This window comes from Hippocampus zosterae, chromosome 7 (assembly GCF_025434085.1).
Source record: "Hippocampus zosterae strain Florida chromosome 7, ASM2543408v3, whole genome shotgun sequence".
Lineage (NCBI taxonomy): Eukaryota > Metazoa > Chordata > Actinopteri > Syngnathiformes > Syngnathidae > Hippocampus > Hippocampus zosterae.
In genome coordinates, this window is record NC_067457.1 from 4,408,503 (window position 1) to 4,429,344 (window position 20,842).

At 44.7% G+C, this 20,842-nt stretch overlaps 4 protein-coding genes across 9 annotated transcripts; 2 read left to right on the forward strand and 2 right to left on the reverse strand.

Annotated features, from left to right (window-relative positions):
• Positions 1-628: 628 nt before the first annotated feature.
• eif2ak1 (eukaryotic translation initiation factor 2-alpha kinase 1) lies at positions 629-5,915 on the reverse strand. 2 transcript variants are annotated; one of them, XM_052069664.1, is made up of 15 exons: positions 5,602-5,915; positions 4,357-4,524; positions 4,149-4,285; positions 3,956-3,999; positions 3,746-3,845; positions 3,580-3,660; positions 3,372-3,465; positions 3,198-3,246; positions 2,624-3,020; positions 2,153-2,261; positions 1,950-2,056; positions 1,740-1,854; positions 1,574-1,653; positions 1,278-1,511; positions 629-1,178 (listed from the first exon to the last, which is right to left on the reverse strand). In XM_052069664.1, exons 1-15 carry the CDS (start codon positions 5,759-5,761, stop codon positions 1,050-1,052), a joined length of 2,004 nt encoding a protein of 667 aa, XP_051925624.1. In that variant the 5' UTR covers positions 5,762-5,915; the 3' UTR covers positions 629-1,049. The 2 variants fall into 2 exon arrangements, with proteins under 2 accessions (XP_051925624.1, XP_051925625.1); XM_052069665.1 differs by lacking the exon at positions 5,602-5,915 and adding an exon at positions 4,853-5,193.
• A 185-nt stretch (positions 5,916-6,100) lies between these two features.
• On the forward strand, positions 6,101-11,170 carry pms2 (PMS1 homolog 2, mismatch repair system component). Its single transcript, XM_052069632.1, has 15 exons — positions 6,101-6,740; positions 6,815-6,954; positions 7,082-7,168; positions 7,245-7,347; positions 7,463-7,646; positions 7,750-7,917; positions 7,995-8,092; positions 8,154-8,253; positions 8,349-8,433; positions 8,697-8,849; positions 8,926-9,709; positions 9,985-10,152; positions 10,405-10,505; positions 10,600-10,769; positions 10,855-11,170. The coding sequence occupies exons 1-15, from the start codon at positions 6,727-6,729 to the stop codon at positions 10,996-10,998; spliced, it is 2,499 nt and encodes an 832-aa protein (XP_051925592.1). The 5' UTR covers positions 6,101-6,726; the 3' UTR covers positions 10,999-11,170.
• On the forward strand, positions 11,167-16,125 carry rsph10b (radial spoke head 10 homolog B). Of its 4 annotated transcripts, none has more exons than XM_052069666.1 (17): positions 11,167-11,800; positions 11,884-11,959; positions 12,253-12,321; positions 12,369-12,560; positions 12,650-12,735; positions 12,904-13,024; positions 13,108-13,287; positions 13,587-13,689; positions 13,801-13,898; positions 14,507-14,696; positions 14,824-14,932; positions 15,087-15,166; positions 15,289-15,437; positions 15,512-15,616; positions 15,691-15,750; positions 15,869-15,914; positions 15,995-16,125. In XM_052069666.1, the coding sequence occupies exons 1-17, from the start codon at positions 11,676-11,678 to the stop codon at positions 16,117-16,119; spliced, it is 1,914 nt and encodes a 637-aa protein (XP_051925626.1). In that variant the 5' UTR covers positions 11,167-11,675; the 3' UTR covers positions 16,120-16,125. The 4 variants fall into 4 exon arrangements, with proteins under 4 accessions (XP_051925626.1, XP_051925627.1, XP_051925628.1 ...); XM_052069667.1 differs by having other exon boundaries at positions 12,393-12,560; XM_052069668.1 differs by having other exon boundaries at positions 15,691-15,767; positions 15,995-16,096.
• dlgap5 (discs, large (Drosophila) homolog-associated protein 5) lies at positions 16,124-20,788 on the reverse strand. 2 transcript variants are annotated; one of them, XM_052069645.1, is made up of 17 exons: positions 20,631-20,788; positions 19,929-20,173; positions 19,638-19,816; positions 19,417-19,497; positions 19,275-19,314; positions 19,105-19,158; positions 18,899-18,994; positions 18,748-18,822; positions 18,640-18,677; positions 18,170-18,537; positions 17,992-18,080; positions 17,745-17,905; positions 17,568-17,672; positions 17,239-17,473; positions 16,713-17,009; positions 16,538-16,590; positions 16,124-16,438 (listed from the first exon to the last, which is right to left on the reverse strand). In XM_052069645.1, exons 2-17 carry the CDS (start codon positions 20,158-20,160, stop codon positions 16,331-16,333), a joined length of 2,211 nt encoding a protein of 736 aa, XP_051925605.1. In that variant the 5' UTR covers positions 20,161-20,173; positions 20,631-20,788; the 3' UTR covers positions 16,124-16,330. The 2 variants fall into 2 exon arrangements, with proteins under 2 accessions (XP_051925605.1, XP_051925603.1); XM_052069643.1 differs by having other exon boundaries at positions 18,170-18,540.
• Positions 20,789-20,842: the final 54 nt, after the last annotated feature.

Here is a 20,842-nt window from a genome sequence, read left to right on the forward strand (position 1 = left end):
GCTGATGATTTCGAAACATATTTCGTCTGACGTTATCGCATACATTACCGTATCTTCGTAACCGATCGATTGCCTTTTTGAAGTGGGGGCTCAAATATTTAACTTTAAAAGGATCAAACTACGGAGCTCACTTCCTGACCACAAAACACCACAAAGGCATCAAACATACAAGTTGCAGACATATAACATTCATTCATTCTCCGAACCGAATACAAAAAATACAATAGTAAGTGATGAGGTTAATCAGATAGATTATATTAGAATACTGGATTAAAAGTGTTATTTTAAAGTACCTTGCTGATAAAATACCCATTTTCTATACTACTTATCCTCATATGGGTCACATCCCAGTTACCATACAGTACAGCAAACCATTCACACCTACATTATATATATAAAAAGTCCACACACCCCAGCTCAAAATGTCAGGTTTTTGTGGTATTAAAAGTTTTAATCATTTGTATATAGGCTGTGTACAGAATGAACCAACCGTATTTAAACTCATGTTAAATGGAAGTTAGCATATACCTGCTACAGGAAATTTAGCATGTTCGAGTAGGCTTTTCCTGTCATTTTAATTTATGAGCAAAGGGCTAAGGGTTTTGTGCTAACACTTGGATTTTTAAAAAATGTTCTAGCTCGTGGGAAAAAATGCCCTAAAGCATGCTGTTGGAGGGGAAAGTAGTGAGTAGTGTTGCATTCCCATCCAAACATTCCTTTTGGAATTACGGCCCCAAAGGTCCGTCTTTTTTTTTCATGGGGAAATAATCACCCAAAATGTGTCACAGCAAATTGCAAAAGTAACTTATGTGAACTCTGTACAGAATAGTGCCATATGGAAAAAAAAGAGTCTGCAAAAGGTCTGCTATGCATTTGCTTTTCAAACTGCTAACACGGGGGGAAAAACATTTTGCCCAATAATCTAAAACACGTCAATAATTTAAAAAGACACAAACCATGTTTTTAATGCACCTTTCGAGACACGCTAGCAAGACCACACACATAAATTAGGCTAGTAAATTCAAGACACATTATGAACCTTTAAAATGTCAGGTGTTTTCCCAACTCTGACAATTTGGAAAAGTGCTGTGTGAACATTGGAGCCGCTGGATTTGTTTCCTCAGATGAAGGATTTCTTCCTCCTGCTCTTCAACCTTTCTCTGCAAACCACAGATAACCTGAATGAAGAAAAAAAAATATGACAGGAACATTTCAATCAACTGGATTAAGTTGAAAAGATTTGAAATACGAGAACACATTTGACTCAATAATCATACCACATCTTTATTGCAGAAGAGTTCGCTCTGGAGAAGCTGACTGGTCGTGGGCCGCACGCTGGGCTCAATACTGGTCAGCTTCAAAATGTAATTGGCTAGGACGGGCCATCTGTTGCTGAAGCAGTCTGGGATTTTGCCTTCTCTCAAGTCCCCGAGTGTCTGGACTCGCTCCATCTCCGTTCCGAAGGGCTGGAAAAGCTCAAGCGCAAGCACCCCGATGCTGTACATGTCCGACTAGGAGAGAAAAGACAAATGTTAAGCAAAGTTGGGTTTTTTGGGGGGGGCCAGATAAAGACCTTTGAATCATAATGGGGGCTCTTCAGTTGCTCTGGTGACGCGTAGACAAATGTACCGACGCCCATTGTATGTGGGGAATCTGAAGGGGGAAAAAAAATGGTTTGAGCTAAAAAAATTTGCTATTGTGGTGTTTAAAAACAAAAGTGACAAACAATGAGGAATTACCACTGAGGGGAGCAATGACGCTTTCGTGACTATCGAGTATGAGACCACTGCAGGCCAAACCAAAGTCGCCGATGCGAACGTGACGGTCGTGACCGTTGAGGAAAATGTTCCTTGGCTGTCAAGAAATAAAAAGAAGAATTAGCCTCAAGTGCCACTATTAATAAAAAAAAACCCAAACATACGATGCACAAACTCCAATAAAACATTTACCTTGAGATCTCTGTGAATTATTCCCCGCGAGTGAATGTATTCCACCCCTTCCAGTATCTTTCTTAGCAGACTGAACGTGTGCTCGGCGTTCACACATCCATAAGGACCTGGGAAGAATGTCGGAAACCTTTCAAACCGCTCAGTTCAACAAATGTGGCGCGTTCTCTTGAATTCGTAATATCAAATGGACGCAGAGCGAATACATCTTGAAGCGCGCTCCTCTCTGGGCTTCAAATTCCTCTCTGTCATCCAGTCCTTGAGCGAGCGTTCGCAGAGCTGCATTTGGATGTAGAGCATCAGGTGGAGGTGGACCTGTGCACAGCAGAGACCATAACATGATTCAGAAATGCTTCGGAACACCCTCGGGGATGAATCGAATACTTATCCGTCAACCAAACTTCATTTTAAGAGCAGCGATAGGAAACACTCTGCCCAGTTCTGAGCTTTTTTGTTGAGAGCGAGGAGCAGCTGGCAGGAATGTTTGGCTAAAGCAGCTCAGCGAGGTAAGTCGAGGCAAGGCGGGCAGTTTAAAGATTTAAAAACTGCTCAAACCCTTTTCAAGTGGACTCTCAATGTGTCACATCATTTGCAAGACGGAGCAAAAAATAATAATAATAAAAAAAAAAGACTCCACAAAAGACCTCCTGAAATGACACGGCTTTTATTGCACGTACCTCTTTAGCGGGACTCGGCGTGCGTCGATTGCTCCGATACTGCTCACGCTTCTTCTCAACACATGAGAGGCTGTTGTTGTTGTTGACCTCAACGCTGCTCCTGCTGGACTCCGCCTCAAACAGTCCCGACGTGTCCCAACCGACGGCGGGACATTTGGAGGCTTGAGCGGGCCCTCTGCCTCCCAGGAACACGCAGGGGACGTAGTTCTCGGGGAGACGTCGCATCATGTTCGGACACACCCCCTGGCCCTTCTCCTGCGTCAATGCGAGCGGCTTGGCGGGTGGGCCATGACTCGGGGGCACAGCGGCGTTTGAAGAACCATTCACTTGCGGCTGGCTTTGGCTTTCAAAAACGACAGAGTAACTTGAGCTACTGCTGTCGGGGTCCTCGTCAGAACTGCAACAAAAGGGACGATGCATGTTCGGAGTTAGACTTTTGGTTTAATGCTTTTATTTGTTGAAAACAAATAAAAAACACGGGAAGAGAAGCTTGGACAAAACAACCGCGTGGTCGACCGCAAGGGCAACATTCAGGTATAAAAATTGGAAATAAGTGCGAGTATAAACGTCTTACATGTCTTCTTGAGCAGGCGACGCCAGTTCAGGTAGGAGATTCTCTCCATCTGCATTGGGAGAGAAATTTTGCCATTTGCAGATTTATCCGCAGGTAACAACTGCATTCCCATTCACACCAACAGCAAAAAAAAAAAAATTACTAATAATAATAAAATTGCAGGACTGTCCTCACATGTGGTGGGCTGCACATGTTCCATCCACGCCGTGTGATAGCCGACGATGTTGACGTGCTGCAAACTGGACAGCACTTTCACTTCCCTGAGGACCTATTGCACAAGCGTCGACAGGAACCCCCCCACTGATGAGCTGATATTTGGACGCGAAAACAACATTCCCCGCCCCACCAAAAAAAAAAAAAAAACTTAGGATGGGCCACTCACCTTCATGCAATCCTCCTTGGAAACTTTTTTAATGAGAATCTTCTTCACAGCATAGCTTTGGCCATCCAGTTTGTTCACCACCTTTGTTGCGGGGAATAGAAATGTGGTGAACAAAGCTCACAACCCCCACCCCCCCCCCAAAAAAAAACATTCGGGAAGCAAGCACCTTATAAACATTTCCATAAGATCCTTTCCCGATTCGACCGACTTCTTCAAACTCGCTCAGATAACGTGACGTCTGGGTTTGAAACAGCCCTTCCTTCAGCCTGGGGGAGGAAAAACAGGTGATCGCTCTTCACAATTATACCAGATTTTATTTGTATGACGCTTTTCATGGCACTCCGACATGCTTCAAGTACTTCAAAGTAAATTCCACCTGATTGCAGGATTGTGCGCGCTGGCGTTAAGCTGTTGCTGTTCCTGCAAAGTGAGAGTGTTTTGAGACGAGTGACTATCGATACCCAGCTATTGTCACTGGGATTTTATTTTAAAAGATCGGGTAGGCTGCCGATTATTCAGGCACACCCAAAAATGTGAGATTGAGTCAGTGAGTAAAAGTTTGCTTTTACCTGTGGGTACAGCGAGGAGCTAGCAGCATTTAGCAGCTCGGCGAAGGCCCGGTTGTGTTGGAGTCTGACTGTGCTGAACTCGTCGCTTATGGCCAAAGGCGAGAGAAGATTCATAGACGCCAAGCGCTGGCCAATAACTACAAGACAAAATAAAAATTGCTAAATTTCAGGCGGCGGGAGGATTTTATATCAACGTTGCGGTCCGTACCTTTAAATAGCATCCGCGAGCGTGCTGGATTACTCTCGTAAACAAAGCACAGGTGCTCCAGCAGAGAGCCCAGGAGGAGGTGGTTGGGGATGGCTGAGGCAAACTCTTGGACGGACGGGTAGCATCTACCCGCCATGAGCACTTCATGGTGGCTGTCGGTGTCCGAAGCTGGCGAGATGGGGGGAAAACTGATTGAGAGCATGGCAAGACCACTGCCAGATATGAGTGAAATTTGTGCCGTCTTCAAAAAGAGAAAGAACAACCTTATCAAGTGTTTGTGAGTATTCAAATGCAGGTACTTTGACTCGCACCGCACGCCGTTTGGAAACAGAGCTATCCGTACACCCTTACTGACCTTTTTTTTTCTATTTTAGGAACTCTGCTATGAAAAAGAGCAACACTGGAGATATAAAGGCCACCCATGATTTGACACTGGCCAATCTCTCACTGGCATAACAAATACACACACGTTATATCAAAGTTTGAAATCTCTTACCTTCTTCAATGACTTTAGCTATTATTTCAACAATGTTTTTTTCTTTTATGTCCATGATCCCGTAACGACAGCAGAGCAGCGCAAAAACGAATGCTGTTCAATTTTAAGGCAAATATACGCATCTAGTTGATACATATGGGGGCGTGCACAGCCTTCATGCTTATCTTGAAGGGCCAGTGTCCACCAAACCTCCACCTCACATAGACAGGGATGCAGCATAGGATGAGATAATATTTTAACAGAACCATCTTGAAGGTCTGTCTCAGAAAATAATTCATTTATTATTCAAGCCTCCTGATGTAATGGGATGATTTTATTGCCAATTACTTTTTGTACATCCTCCTACAAGCATATAATAATGCTAAACTTGGCATTAAGATACATACAGTCCCCTCTGAAAGTATTGGAAAGTACTGAAAGTATTCCTTCCTTTGTTTTTGTTGCATCCGGAAGACATACTTTGGTGTCGGATCAAAACATTGAGACAAACGTTCCGAATTTCAGTTTTTAATTCGTGGTATTTACATCCATTGTAGATGCGATAAACAACTCAGGATGGAGCAAATTAATCAAGTCTCCGAAATAAGGTCGTAGTGAGGGTATTGCGAGCAATGTGCATGTTTTGCATGTCAAACCCAGAGGTCGACTATGGTCTAACGCTTTAAGCTAGTACTGAATTGTCACCTCCTGCTATCTTTACGCGTGTCAACGTTACACAGGACAAACAATTAAGAAGAAAAGCTGCTTACTGTCAAAGTGTACTTCATCGTCCTCTTCGGTGGCAAGACTTGGCAGGCTGCTGCAGTCATGATTACTAACGGCTTTAAGCAGATGGCTTCGGGGAACGAGAAGCTTGTTACTGCTACTAGAACATTCCTCCGATCGCAAGAGCCTGCTTAAACTGTACATGTTAACTGGCCATAATAAATCACCTAGGATCGGAATTAACTTGAGCAGAGGCTAACCTGCCTTGGTTAAAACGAACTTGGCTGCATATTTTCAAAATTGGGCAGAAACTCTCACAAGTTGCACTGCCTGTCGGCGGCCATCTTTCCTTCGACTTGTATGAAGGGACCGTCCACCAATACAACTTATCACTGCAAAATATAATTTGGTGTCATTAAAAATATGAAACTCTAAAGCAAGCACATATGATTTTGAATGGATAAATGTACATTTAAATACATTTTCAAAGCAATATGTAGCCCCCTTTGGCAAGACTTTATTTGTATGTTCACCACTTGAGCACTTACGTGCACCCTAAAAGCACACTCAAAGTTAGCAACGCAGTGATGAAACATTACACTCAGAGGTTAAAAAATGGATATAATTTATGTAGTACAATAGTTTTATTTCAGTTTACATATTTTGATATGAAATGATGGACGTGGTTTTTATTAATATTTTCCGCTCTAATCGTGGTACATGCGCTTTCAAAATGCAAGATTTTACGCAATCGTGACTACGGCACGCGGAAGGTGTCGTGCCGTTACATGTAGATATTAGTTAAAACATTTATATCTGATATTTTCATTCTTTTAGTTGGGTGAATTATTCAATTATTTTCTACCACGGCTTGATCCTCTTATTATTTGTTTCGATGCGCAAATAATACGCAGTAGTGATTCCATGCAACGGTCCTTGTACACTGCGCGGTACCTTTTGAGCGCTCGTTTTTGTTTGTTTACAACATCATGGCGAATTTAAGTTTGGCTGTTTTATCATTGAAAGATGAGTAAAAAAATGAAACGTCGATAATGGCAACATAATTTCTTCTGCTGTTGCGCTGTGTTTTACGAATTAACACTTCTATTTCGCATTACAACGTCAGGACGTTCTAGTAGTGGCTAAATAGTTATAACATTTCCTGAAAGATGACTGACACATGGTGAGTTGATTTTTGATTTTGTAGTAAGAAGAAGCATAAAAAAGTGCAGTCGTTGTAATTGCCTGTTTTGGTAGCTCGGATCCTGCTGGAGCCATCAGAGCAATTGACAAGCACTCGGTGCATCAAATCTGCTCGGGGCAGGTTGTGCTGACCTTGGCCACTGCTGTTAAAGAACTGGTGGAGAACAGCATAGATGCTGGGGCCACCCACATTGGTAAGAAAGGATCAGGGTTGGTAAAAATCCTCACACTGTGTGATTATGTCGAAGAACAGTTGCTTGAAATTGTACGCATTCAGCCCCTTCAGCACATTGCTCAGTGGAACTCAACTAAATTTTCCAGATGTCAAGCTGAAGGAGCACGGAATAGAACTGGTGGAAGTATCCGATAACGGAAAAGGAGTCGAGGAGGCCAACTTTGAAGGCTTGAGTACGCATCTAGGTGTTTATCTGTCCATTCTAATTGATAACATGTTTTGAATGATGACATTTCAACTGTCGCACAGCGTTAAAACATCATACTTCAAAATTGAAGGACTTTTCCGATCTCATCCACGTGGAGACGTTTGGCTTCAGAGGTGAAGCCCTCAGCTCTTTATGTGCTCTCAGGTAAAAAAATAAAAAGCATCACAAAATGAATGCAACAAATGCGCGACCCACCTTGAGAAACTGTTCTTTAATGTCCTCGGCGAGCGTCATTATCCCTCTGTCATTCTCCCTCCAGTGACCTCAGCGTGGTGACGTGCCATGAGTCCAGCCCCGTGGGGACCAAGCTGGTCTTTGATCACAAAGGCAACTTGGTTCAGCGGCTCCCTCATCCACGGCAGCAAGGTACCACGGTTAGCCTGCAGCAGCTCTTCCTAACCCTGCCCGTCAGACACAAGGAGTTCCAGCGCAATATTAAGAAGGCCAGTTCGATATTGCTTTCACGTCACTCTCTCGCGCGACGCAATAATATGGAAGTGGACGACGAGTGACTTCAGGCTAATGGATTTGCCGTTCACCCGACAGGAGTTCACCAAAATGGTGCACGTTTTGCAGTCCTATTGCATCATCTCCACCGGAGTGCGTCTCACCTGCTCCAACCAAAATGGACAAGGGAAGCGCAACACAGTTGTTAGCACAAGCGGAAGCCACAATATGAGAGACAATATAGGAGCTATATTTGGGCCGAAACAGGTTGGGAGAAAAATAGGATTTGGCAGCACTCATCCTTGACGGAAGTTGGACTTGTTGAACTTTCTTTCTTTCTGCAGCTACAGAACCTTCTCCCCTTTCAGCACGTGCCTCCTAACGAGAAGGTCTTGGAAGAATATGGACTTCAGAATGCGGAACTCCCCCAAAAGCTCTTCAAGTGAGTAACACTGTTGGGCATCTTGTGCTTTTTATATTAACAATCAAGACATTTTTGGCAGCATCACAGGGTTCGTGTCACAAGCGGAGCACGGCGTGGGAAGAAGCGCCACGGACAGGCAATTCTTTTTTATAAACAAGCGACCGTGTGATCCCCAAAAGGTTTGTAACGGATTTGTTGCCGGGGCCTGGAGAAGAAGTCGCAACGTGGGAAATTTTCCCACCCGACCTGAATTCTCGTTCGTCTCACCTTGCAGGTGACCAAACTTGTGAACGAAGTCTATCATATGTACAACCGACATCAGTATCCATTTGTTGCCTTGAACATTGAAGTTGCCTCTGGTGAGAAAACACACTTGCTACACTGATGTTTTGTTAATATTTTTTGATACAACAAATTCAGTGAGTATCGCTTTGCCATTGTCATGGTGCCCGATAACTATGCTGAAGTGAGTTGAGGAGCTTCAATGAACCAAAACGTGGTGTTTTTGTGGCATCTTGGCCTGAAAGAACTTCGTTGAGACAGAATTAGTTCAATTTGGTCCAGATGTTGCAGATTTTCACCTTTTGTGGTTTGTTTTCACTGTCATTTTTTTTCCCTCCAGAGTGTGTTGATGTAAACGTAACCCCAGACAAGCGTCAGATTTTCCTTCAGGAGGAGAAACTCTTGTTGGCCATTCTGAAGTCTTGTCTCATCAGCATGTTTGAAGCCGGTGTCAATAAAATGAGTGTAAACAACGCTGTCATCCCCAGCAGCGGTAAGATGGCCTGATTTTATTCGGGAACTTTGAAAGAATTGTCCGTAATACCATCCGTGACTTTAATTTTTTGCAGCGCCTGCATCCAAACAATCTGAAGAGAACAGGAAATCTGAAGATAATACAAGACTAGAGATTGACAGCCCAAAGTCATCCCTGAACTTGGCTGGTCTGAAAGCTGCTTTTTCAAGTCACCGCAGCCTCAATTCTGGTGTCAATTTCAACACGTCAAAAGCTGCCAATCACGGCCCGGCGCAACAAACCCTCAAGTCTTTCTTAAAGGACACTGGAAATCCAGGTGTTAATCGTCCTTTCGGACTCGCACGTAATTTAAAAACAGGCTACTCAGCGGGGAGGTCAGCGCTGGATGGGTTCAGGTATGGCAAGGGGACAGCTTGCACCGATATTAACTCCAAAGACGTTTTTCTATCCGATTTGGACAACAATCCTTCAGCAGATAATCCGAATTGTGATCGGCACTCGCCTACTTTTGATGCGGAAGAACCCAGCCTAAAAAAGGAAGCACTGACAGAGACAACAACTCAAGTCCACAAAGCACTCCAAGAGTCACACTCGCAACCCGAAGCAACTACTCATAGTGAGGGCAGCTCAGCGAGTCCAGATTTGAAACGAGCCAAGAAAGAGAATCTGGGCTGCGCGGTGGATGCGCCGGTCAATTTACAGAAGAAGGCGGTGCCGCTCCATTTTACGTTGCAAGAACTGACCGGGAAAATTAAGAGGTTACGGGACCAAAAGCAGAAGCGCGAAACCTGTGAGGAGCTCCGGTACAGACGCTTTAGAGCCAAAATTAACCCGGGAGAAAGCCAACGTGCTGAGGAAGAGCTGAAGAAGGAGATCAGGTAGACTCGCATTGTAAAAAACATTTTAAATGCAACAACATTGTGTTATACTGCCCTCTGGTGGACAAAGTGCATACACTATAAGGAGCAGCACAATGTCCACTGTATTGATGCTAAAAAAAACACTGCACTATTTATGCCAAATCTACAGTCAAAATCTGTGTTAGTGAGCACTTCTCCTTCAATAGCATAATTAAGCGTAATACGTTTCAGGGTTTGTCTTGCACATTTCAAATTGATGAGCTTCCGTTGTGCATCTCTCGCCACCCAAACAGCAAAGACATGTTCAAAGAAATGGAGATTGTGGGGCAGTTTAATCTGGGCTTCATCATCACCAAACTCAACTCGGACATCTTCATGATCGACCAGCATGCTACAGATGAGAAATACAACTTTGAGATGCTGCAGCAGCACACAGTGCTCCAAGGGCAAAAACTCATTGCGTAAGAATCCAAACATTTTATCAATACAATACAATATTGTATGAATAATACAATCATTGTATTTGTAACTCGCGCATAAGTATGTCAAACAAATGTCAGGAAAAGCCTCCTACAACACCTGAACTGGATTTGAGGTTTATACCTCTTTTGTCCCACACTGTATTGTATTTCTATATATTTGTTCAATCAAATTGGATCGGAGTAGATTGTGCCGTTCAAGTATTGTATTTATATATACTCTTTATTTTTCAGCCCTCAAAAACTTCACCTCACCGCAATCAACAAGAACATACTTATGGAAAACATTGATGTTTTTCGAAAGAATGGCTTTGAATTTCAGATCGATGAAGATGGTACGAACACGATTTTGTATTTGGAAGTTTAAAAAAAAACATTTCTAGTTTAGTAATCATATTCAACCAATTTCCACACACGCTGTCAATGCAGCTCAGGTGATGGAGAGGGTCAAGTTGGTGTCTTTGCCCACGAGTAAAAACTGGACATTTGGTCCAGCGGACATTGAGGAGCTGATCTTCATGCTGAGTGACAGCCCGGGGGTCATGTGTCGGCCGTCACGCGTGAGGCAGATGTTTGCCTCCAGAGCTTGTCGGAAATCTGTGAGTTTCTACGCGCCGGGGTGTTGCCGCTCTTTGTCGGATTAGTTTACAGTTTGACGTATGATGCTGTCTGAATCTGTGTTAGGTGATGATTGGCACCGCGCTGAGTACAAGCGAGATGAAGAAACTGGTGGGTCACATGGGTGAGATTGAGCAGCCGTGGAACTGTCCTCACGGGAGGCCCACCATGAGACACCTGGTCAACCTGGACATCATCTCGCAAGACTGATCGAGAACAAGAGCAGTGCCATTTAAAGACTATGCAGGGCCAAGTTCACCTGATGAATCCAAAGTTTTTTTCAATCCTGTTCTATTTTTTTGAACTCATAAATATCGTTGAGATGTTTCAAGTTTTATTTCCGAATAAACATTATTATACCATACAAACAATGTGTACTCTATTTTTTCCGTATTTTAAAATCTGAATTCTCCAAACTAGCTCACTTACTTTTAACTGGTGTTGAAACGTTTTTACTTTCTGCCACAATATCAATTTACACAAATTCAGTAACTAGAAATATTTTGTTCATCTATTAGCCACCAATTCATGAACTTGTTTCTGCAAAATTTTGCCGAATATTTTGAAGCCAAATACAATCAAAAATCATTGTTCAGTCTTACGATATTTGAATATATTCAAAAGAATGAGGCATCCTGTCCAATCGTTCCACTTTGCCTCATTCAATATGGCGGCTCTTTTGACGTACAATCAGCGCTGAATGCAGCGCGGGAGCAACGGTAGCTTCTCGTTGCCACGGAAACCAGTTGTTTATTTTCTGATTCGGGTCAGACTACGCACATTTCACTTTTGAACACACGTTAAATAGAAACTGGACATTTGTTTTGAACAATGACAACGCAATGGTGTACTAATGTTATTGATTTTCAAAATAAAGTCACATCACGATGCTACACGGGAGTCCAAATTTAGCAAGTTATTCTCCTTCGAAACTGGCGCATCACGACGACGACGAGCAGCACGACGATGGTTTATTTGAACTGCCTTCGTTCTTTGTTTTAACTTTTCAGAGGTAAATTAACTTTCTTTTGTAGATTACTAATTTGTACGGAATAGTACAACAGGGAATGAACGCGGTCACGGCGTCTCTGACAGATATGAAGGTGAAACAAGAGATGGGCTCTTCCATGGGAGAGGGACTGCCAAGTTTAAAGGCGGTCATTCTTATAAGGTAAAATTTATTTTAAAAATTAAAGACATCACCTTTTTTTTCCGAATGAAATCAACTTGCACATCTTCCAGGACATTTTTTAACTGAGCTACAGTGTGAGTTTGCCTCACTTATTAAATACTGGTCATAACATCTTGCTATGTCAAACACAACACTACAACGCGTTTGCATTTAACATGAAATATTTTTACAGTTGTCTTTCCGCCTAAAACCTGTTCCTCCTATCACGTGAATTGAAAAAGACAATATGAATATCGAGCATTGATTGTTTTGTTTTGTTTTGTTTTTTAAAGGGTATGTTCTTTATGGGAGTCATGCAAGGAACCGGGGTCTTCACATGGGCTGACAAAGTGACATATGAGGTAGGATTGTATTAGAATGGGGTCCAAAAAAAAAAACCCAGCTAAAGATGCGTTACATTTCTCGGCAACAGGGAGAGTTCGTTCACAACATGCCGATGGGCCAAGGCAAGTACATTTGGTCAGACGGCAGCTCTTATGAAGGAGACGTGTGCAATGGCGTCAGGCATGGCAACGGAACCTACAAAAGCGGCAATGCCACCTACAAAGGTCAATGGAATCACAGCAAGCGGCACGGAAAGGTAGCAGGCAACACTGTCAATATGATTACATTAAGAAGGAGATGATGATTATGACTAGTCTTTGTCTTGTTGTTTCTCGTTCTTGTTAGGGCACTGTGTATTATAACCAGGAGGAGACTTCTTGGTACAAAGGCAACTGGGTGTTGAATAAAAGAGAGGGTTGGGGAATAAGGCGGTAAGACTATAGTTGTGAATATAATCAGTGGCAGGAATGAACACCATTACAAATGCTTGGTTAACTCGACCAGAATAGATTTAGCAGATTTCCGTCTGTTTTATTTTACTTGCAGTCGCTAAATTTGAAATATTTGTCATTTCTGTGTGGACTTTTTTTTTCAAACAGCTACCCTTCTGGTAACATTTATTTTGGCGAGTGGAAGCATAACTTGAGGAATGGCGATGGCACCATGAGATGGCTAAATCAGGGACAGGTCTACATTGGTAACTGGCATGATGGAGTCCAGGTAGAATATGAAAATATGACGTATACACTTTTTAGTACTTTTCAGAGGGCCGTATTCAGCTGATAATTTTTCTTCACCTCCAGCAAGGCCACGGTACACACGTGTGGCTCATGAAACGGACTGAACCCGGAGCTGAATTTCGTCCCAGTAATCAGTACACGGGGAATTTTTTCCATGGTTACAGACACGGACCGGGCATCTTTTACTATGCTGGCGGTGCCACCTATGAGGGTGGATGGCAAGACAATAAAAAACACGGGAAGGTGAATTCAATATTTAGTTTTCTTGTTTTTATCATTGCTGTTTTTTGGATTTTTTTTTACAGTATGTAATTATCAATATGAATGTGTATGGGACATTATTCACGGTGTGAATAATATCTAGCTAGCTAGCTAGCTACAATTGTGCCTATGTACTACCGCGCTACATAACGAGCAAGTTAGATATTTTTTGACGTACTGACCTTCAGTTTGACTGACAAACAGCTAGCTATCAGTTAAACTGAAGGCCACGCATATTTACAAAAAGGGTGAAAGGGCGCCCATTTTGTATTTATCTTTAGGGAAAAGTTACTCTCAAGGACGGCTATGTTTTCCAAGGACAATTCCTTAATGACAAGATGGTGACCCCCATTATGACAGCAAACCAGGCCCCAGTCCTATTTGGTAAACAGCCGCTGCACGTCATTTTAATCAGCAATAGTTATATAGATAGATAAAAATGCATGGATGAATATTCCAATTTGCTTTTTGTGTCATGGGCATTTCCCGCATCAGGTACGGACGAATCTTCTCTTGGACCAGACATGACCGTCAACGTAGATTCTATTTTGGAGAAAATACCTCAGAGAAACCGAGATATTGAGCACAAACAGGTCAGTGCCCAATTTGTGAGCACATCTGTGACTAAAAAGCTCTTAAAGATAGTAATGATCAATTTGAATGACAATGAGAGGCTTTTGCCGCCATTGCATTTCAAAGTTAAATAAAAATGTTACCTGAATGAATTTTGAAAACAAGCATTTTCACAGAACTAAATACATCGTATTTAAATGAAATACAACTACTCTACTGGATTTAAAAAGTTGTAATCAGTACCATTGAACATCCAAGTCAGTGATTCTTTCCTTTACCACGAGAGGAAGCCCACATACCATTGGTGGTACTCGTGCGTTGAAGATGCATGTGATGCTTTCTTTTACCGCTAGAGGGAGCCCACGTACCGTTGACGGTATCGTGCGTTGAAGATGCCTGTGATGCTTTCCTTTACCGCTAGAGGGAGCCAATGTACCGTTGGTGGTACTCATACGTTGAAGATGCCCTTCACTTTACTGGCATAGATGAAAAAACAAAGATACATTATTTGTCATCAATAAATGATTTGCAGGACCAATCAATTAAAATTGGATCATCTCCCACCTTAATTCGCTTTGGAACGCTAATTTGCGGTGTGCTATTTCTTCATGCCTGTTCATGTTCACAGGTGAGGTTTGTTCTGCTGAGGCACAAGACGGAGCTGAGGTCCATCTATCGTTTCTACAGCCGACTCGGCCAACCTCAGATTCCCGGCGGCGCCTTCCTGCTGTCCCGCATGCAGCTGTGGCGCCTGCTCAAAGACTGTTACATCCACCATCACGGCGTCTCCTTGGCGGAGCTTGACCTTTTCATACGGGGTGAGAGGTGTATTCGGCAACAGTCAAACAGCAAATACGTCAGGGATTGGCCGACACACACAAAGTGTCCAATTTTAACTTGTTCGCTGATCCGCGCCGTCGCCGATTAACTCTCCTTTTGTGTCAGATAACCCAGACCCAGCGGAGGTTCACTCCCCCTTTACTCCCATCATGCTCAGTCGGTTCCTCAGTTGCCTCCTAATCATCGCCTACCACATCTACCACGACGACATGGAGTAAGACATGGCTTTTTTTTTCCTTCCCCAATTCTCATCCCCTCGCAAAGTTTTTACAAAGCTGCAAAGTTCAAATGTTCGGTGGAGGGAAAAAAAGTTCTCCCTAGCAGGAGTCATTTTCTGAAGGGATGACGACTTACTCTTCTTGTTGCAGGTCATCAAATCACCTTCTGGCTGCGTGTTTCGCTAAACTATTGATTGATGATATATTTCCGAATGCCAAGAATGTAAAAGGTAGGAAGAAGAAATCAAACATGGATGGAATATTCTGTTATATTTTTCATCACAAACAGGAGAACGCTGGTCTGTCCATAAATTGAGATTGACCTTTGCGAGGTGTACCCCCCCCCCCGAAGGTTTCCTTTTTAAGCCACCAGAGCGCACAATTGTGGCCGTGGACTTCCTCGTGAAATGCTGGAAGGTATACCGGGCCTACTGCAGGGTCAACAAAGCACCCAGGGATGACAGCACCATGACAAATCGCCACATACTGTGGCTGTATCAGGTTAACGCCATTCATGCCACGAGGAAATCATCCCTGTAGTTTCTAAAGCATTTGTCCCCCCCCCCCCACGCTAGGATCTCCATCTTTATGACAACGATTTGACCATCGTGAGGGTCATCGATATCATCTGCGCAGAGACCCTGGATCCCGGCAACCGGTCCGCCTGCATGGAACATGAGGCAAGACGCTTTTTGTCCAGTGGAATCGTTGACGTATACGGACTAAAACGTACGGATTTTCCCTGACGCTACAGATTACGTTCCTGGAATTTTTTGAGGTGCTTCTTGGCTGCGGCGAGGTGAAGTGTCAGCAGGTCAGAGGTTTTTACTTGTAAGAAACACTGACAACATAAAAAAAAAAAATCTATAGATATATTTAATTGTATGGCGCAAGAAGTTACAGTAACAGGCCAGATGACATTTGCTCAACAGATGACGGGTCCTTATCCCAAGATAGGACCGTCTCGATCATCCTCAGGTTTGTGTACTCACAAAACCTCCAGCGAGTATGTAAAAGGTTTTCCCGTGCACCTTCTCAATGTTTTTGACTTCTTCTAGCGCTAGCACGTCAGTGGCAACAAACGCTGGCCCAAGACCGCGAACTGGATGCTTGGAGTCATAAGATCCACCACTTCTTCAAACGCATTTTCTTCCCCGCCGTCGACCTTCTGCGCTTATTCTGACGCTCCGGCTTGGAAAATATTTTATTAAAAAAAGTGTTTCATTATATCGCGAAGACTCCTTTTTTGGACTCCAATTTTATTGAGGGTAAATCATAAAACAAGTTACAATATTTTTAAAAATAAAACGGCAACTATTTTTCTGAGGCGGCGGGGAGGAGGGGGTGGGGGGGTTGCCCTTTTACAGAATGAAAAAAGGAGATTTGATGCATAGTTACAGCGGTGGCGTGAAGTACATGAGGTCACGGGGGCAAACAGACTGCCGGATCCTGTCCTTGGGGTTCGGCGTGAATAGAAACAAGGACGCCTCTGCTGTCTCGGCCTGTAAAATATGAAAAAAAAAAAAAAAACATGATGCGAATATGAAGAAAAGCAAGTTACGGTCGAGGCTTGCGTCAATTTGAAAGAAAAAAGTTTGAACCTGTGGTGGCTGTGGGGTTAACGGAGAAGGTTCTTTGGTGACGGTGAGCAAAACTGTGAAGGGGTGAAAAAAAAAACTTTTTGTTGTTCGACACTAAACCAAGAGTGCACCAATACTTGAAGTGCAGTGATCCCCCCCTCCCCCCCAAAAAAGTGATCATCAAAAATCATCATACCGTCTTCCTGCAGAGCTTCCAGCTGGCCCCCCCCAGAAGGTGCGTCCACAAGAAGTGAGAAAGGCGCGGGGGCGTCAGCATTTTCTCTTTGCACGGGCAGCGGCTCGGAGTTACATTTGGAGCTTCGGTCGCCAGGGCGGCAGAGGGGAGTCCGAGTGGACTGGGCGGGGCTTCCGACGGTCTGCCCCAATGCGAGGGAGCGACGAGTGACCCTTCTTGGAGTCGAGTAGTCGGGGAGGGGCGACGAGGCGTGCGGCGGCGCGGCGGCACTCAGGCGGCTGGATCGCCTCACGCCACCTGCTGTCCACAGTTGGGAGTGTGAGAGGTCGGCGGTGGTGGGATCTACCGGTACTTTTTTTTTTTTACATTGCTAAGTTATGGAAACAGATATTCTATATAATATATAGGGGGAGGGGGGAGCATTTTTAGTACATTTCAAGTTTTTTGGGGGCGGAACAAAAAAAAAAATAGTGCATGATTTGAGTATTTTTGCCACACCGCGCCGCGGAATTTCTCACAGGCTTACCGGGAGTCTTGGCTGGGCTCTCCACACAGAAGAAGCCCCCGTCAAAAACCACAACGTCAGACCGACGCGGCGCTCCTCGAGAGGGCGGGCGGGGCTCGCCGTCGGTGGCGTCACCTGCGGCCTTTGCGGCCTCGGCCGCCTTCTTTTGAGCTCTCATGGCCGCTTTCACCGCTGCCAGGCCGGACTTTGCCCCCGCCTTGCTTCCTGTTGGCTTGGCTGGCGCTGGTGCGGGTTTCTGCAGTGACAAAAGTTTTTTTTTTTTTTAAAACAAAAATTTTACATTTACCGCGCAACCAGGGTGACCCTCAAACGGGACTTCACTTCGTCACCTTGACCGTTTTCTTCTGCTGGGGTGACGGCGATTTGGTTTCTTCCAGCCAGTTTCGCGCCTCGGCTTCTTTGAGGGCGTCAAACTTCCCGCGAACGTCTTCCACCTGGCAAAGAGCGGCGGGTCATCTTTCAGCGCCATTTGGAAACGAGCGACGGCACTCGTACGGAGGACTCACTTGGAAGTAAACCATGTCCCAAAAGCCTTCCAGGTCGCCGCAGGTGGTGAGCTTCGGCCCTCGGCGCAGCTCGCAGTCGTCCACCAGGCCGCCGAACTGCTTGAAACGCTCTTTCATGAGCAGCCTGGCCTGGCCCACGGTTGTACGCAGGCGGCCTCGCACTGATCACACACACACACGGAGGCGATGCGGGCGTCGTCTCATTTGCGCCGATAACGAACCCGCGCGGGGCGGTGCCTTCACTCACTTTCCTCAGGGATGGACTCGTCTTCCACTCTCGTCTGCCACAGATCACACAGAGATGTCAATGAGTCCGACTCGTTGGCCAGCTGTGACCTGGGGATCGTAAAACAACAAAAAAAAAAAATCCACAAATTGAGAAAAGCGTTTTAAGATTTCAACAACTTTAAATTCAACAAGCTAACCTGAAATATGGCACATCACGCTTTGGTTGAAGGGGGCTGCTCGGCATCGGAGAACCCGCCGCGAGAGGAGGAGGAGGAGAGCGGCGTGGAGAGGATCGGCGTGGCTCAGCCTGACGCTCGCGTTCGAGTTTGGCTTGCGAGCGCGTCAAGTACGGCGACGCGGACATCGGCGCGAGGAAGCGATCCGCCGAGCGAGGTGTGAGGGGCACAAAAGAGAAGGCTTCCAAGCCGGCGGGAGCCTGGAACACGAAGCCCTCGGGAGCGAAAGAGGGCGGCTCGACTCGTCCTTGGCCCGCCGCGGCGGTCCCCTCCTCAGAGCGAGTCGCCAATTTGAGTTTCTCAAATTCCTCCTCCGGCGCCGGATTATCCTGCTTCAAAAGAAAGTTGCGAGAAGAACCGAGAGAGAGACTGCTGGTGAAAAAGCAACATTCCATTTTTTTCAAAGCGTGACGTGCGTCAGAAATACTCACTCGGGTCACGAGCGGATGTTCGGCCGGGTTGTCGTCGGCTACAAAAAGACGCATAATAGAGCAATTAGTCTCATTCGAGGAGGGGACCAAAACGCCACAATTGCGCACCTGCGTCTTTCCTTTGGCTCGCAGAGGCCCGTGGCAAAGGGGAAACAATGGCTCTTCTCCTTGTGGTTCTCTGATCTGCGCGAAATGAGTATCAATGCCATTTTTCTCCATTTAAAGTCGCAAAGGAGCCTGGCATGTCATCAATTCATACCTGGCAATGTGTCCTTTGGTTGGTTTTGGACTGCAGGGGGCGCTGTCACAGTCCCGTTAGCCGATCTGGTTGAGTGGCCTCTTCCAACGGTCCCCGCTACGAAACAAATCGGGAAAGCCAATGAGATTGCGGGAACAAGCGCAATAGGTTTGACGAACTGCTTTGCGGTAGTCACCGGCACAAATTTCAATTTTTTTTATGCAAACCTGACGCTGCTTTGACAGAAATGGCCCTGGTCGGTCTTTGAGGAGCAGTTGGATCTGAAAAGAGGGCAATTAAAAAGATTTGCAGTCACATGAAACTGTTTAGAAACTCCAAACACCCAATAAGTTGTATTTTGTTTGATCATTTCCTTTTTAGGAAAATAAGAACGTACCTTTCTTTGCGGCCGTATTCGAACGGAGCGTCTTTAGAGGCTGCGCAGAGTGAGGCACAAGAAAGGTACGATGACGCAACGTTGTGTGAGCAACGACTCTAATCTGAGCATTTGAAAAATGTGAAATTAGATCGAGTCACACCTTCTGCAATTGCTGCTGCTGCTGCTGTTTCATTGAACGGGTGACTCTGCTGCTTTGTGATGGAGCCGCGTTTGTTTTGGTCTAGGATAGAAAAAGTAGAATTGCAAGTCAAGGTACTACAAGACCCGATCCATTAACTTTTTTACGGTGTTTAATCCTCATTAGGGCGGCAGATGAGCCGAAGACTCTCAACTGACTTTGGGCGAGGTGGTCACGCTAACCTCTTTTGCTTTTGAGGCCGCCGGTAGCGCAGGCCGGGAGAAAACCGTGTCTTGCGGACGATACAGGCCAGTCTTAAACACTCCCTTCCGTTCCCTCTCTTGCTTTACTTTCTCTTTCTGGAGGGCCTTTCTCTCTTTCCAGCGAGCAAGCTGTTTCAGCTTCTCTTCCAAGGCCTTGGCTGCAAATAAATATCATTGAAGAGAAGGAAGTTTATCAATCATGAGGTGCACCTTGGCACTCAACACGAGGGTTCAATCATGAATGCATGTGTGTGAGATGGAGACAACTACTTTTGGCAGATTTTTCCTTGACGTTTGTGACGTCTTTCATTGCTGGCGAGTTGGTCACAGCAGAGTTATCCAGATTAGTTTCCTGCTCTGTGAGATTGTCCAGCTGCCTTCGTGCATCCACAGCCCGCTCTCGATTCTCCTTCTGGTTCTGACTGATTCTGCGGGACATTTTCACCCTCAGCATGGCCACACTGCTGTCCCGGCGGCGCAAATGAGAAAATTGGCGATCCATGGTGATGATACACCTGTAGTAAACAGTAGGGGAGTGGAGGGGGAGAGGGTCAAAACAAATACAGGATTTACAAAATATATTGTGGGTGTCTGTACTTTGAGTATTTTCCTCCTGGCGATTTTTACGGTACATTTCAGATTCTCTACGTTTGGCTCGGCTTCGTTTCTCAGTCTTCGTTTATACAGTCGGTATGCCTACTTAAACATAAAAGTACTTTTGCTATCATTTCGGATATAGTATCGATTCACCAAGAGGTGACACATACATGCAATTGTCGGTCAAATAAACAAATTTGGGGTCGTACACATCATTGTAAAGGCAACTGAAAACAATGTGCACAGTCTCGAACGGTTTAGCTAACAATAATACCGCCCCTTACGATGGATAGCGTTCAGGAGGCTACGAAGAGAGAGTGGAACCTTGAAAACTAACGTTTTGCAAACAATTGATGATGATTAAATTCCTCTTACCTTTTGGTTAGGAAGAGAAAAACAATTTGAAAATAATCACAGTAAACGCCCAGCTACGACTTCAAGCGAACATGTGCGGATAACTATTTGAATTTAGTCTTGCGATCTGATTGGCCTGACGTCAAAAATTGCAGATTTTTCATTGGCGCTTCAACTTCTCTACTTCCGCTTTATACAAATTCTTTAGCAGTATTCCAATTGGCTGGACGTCG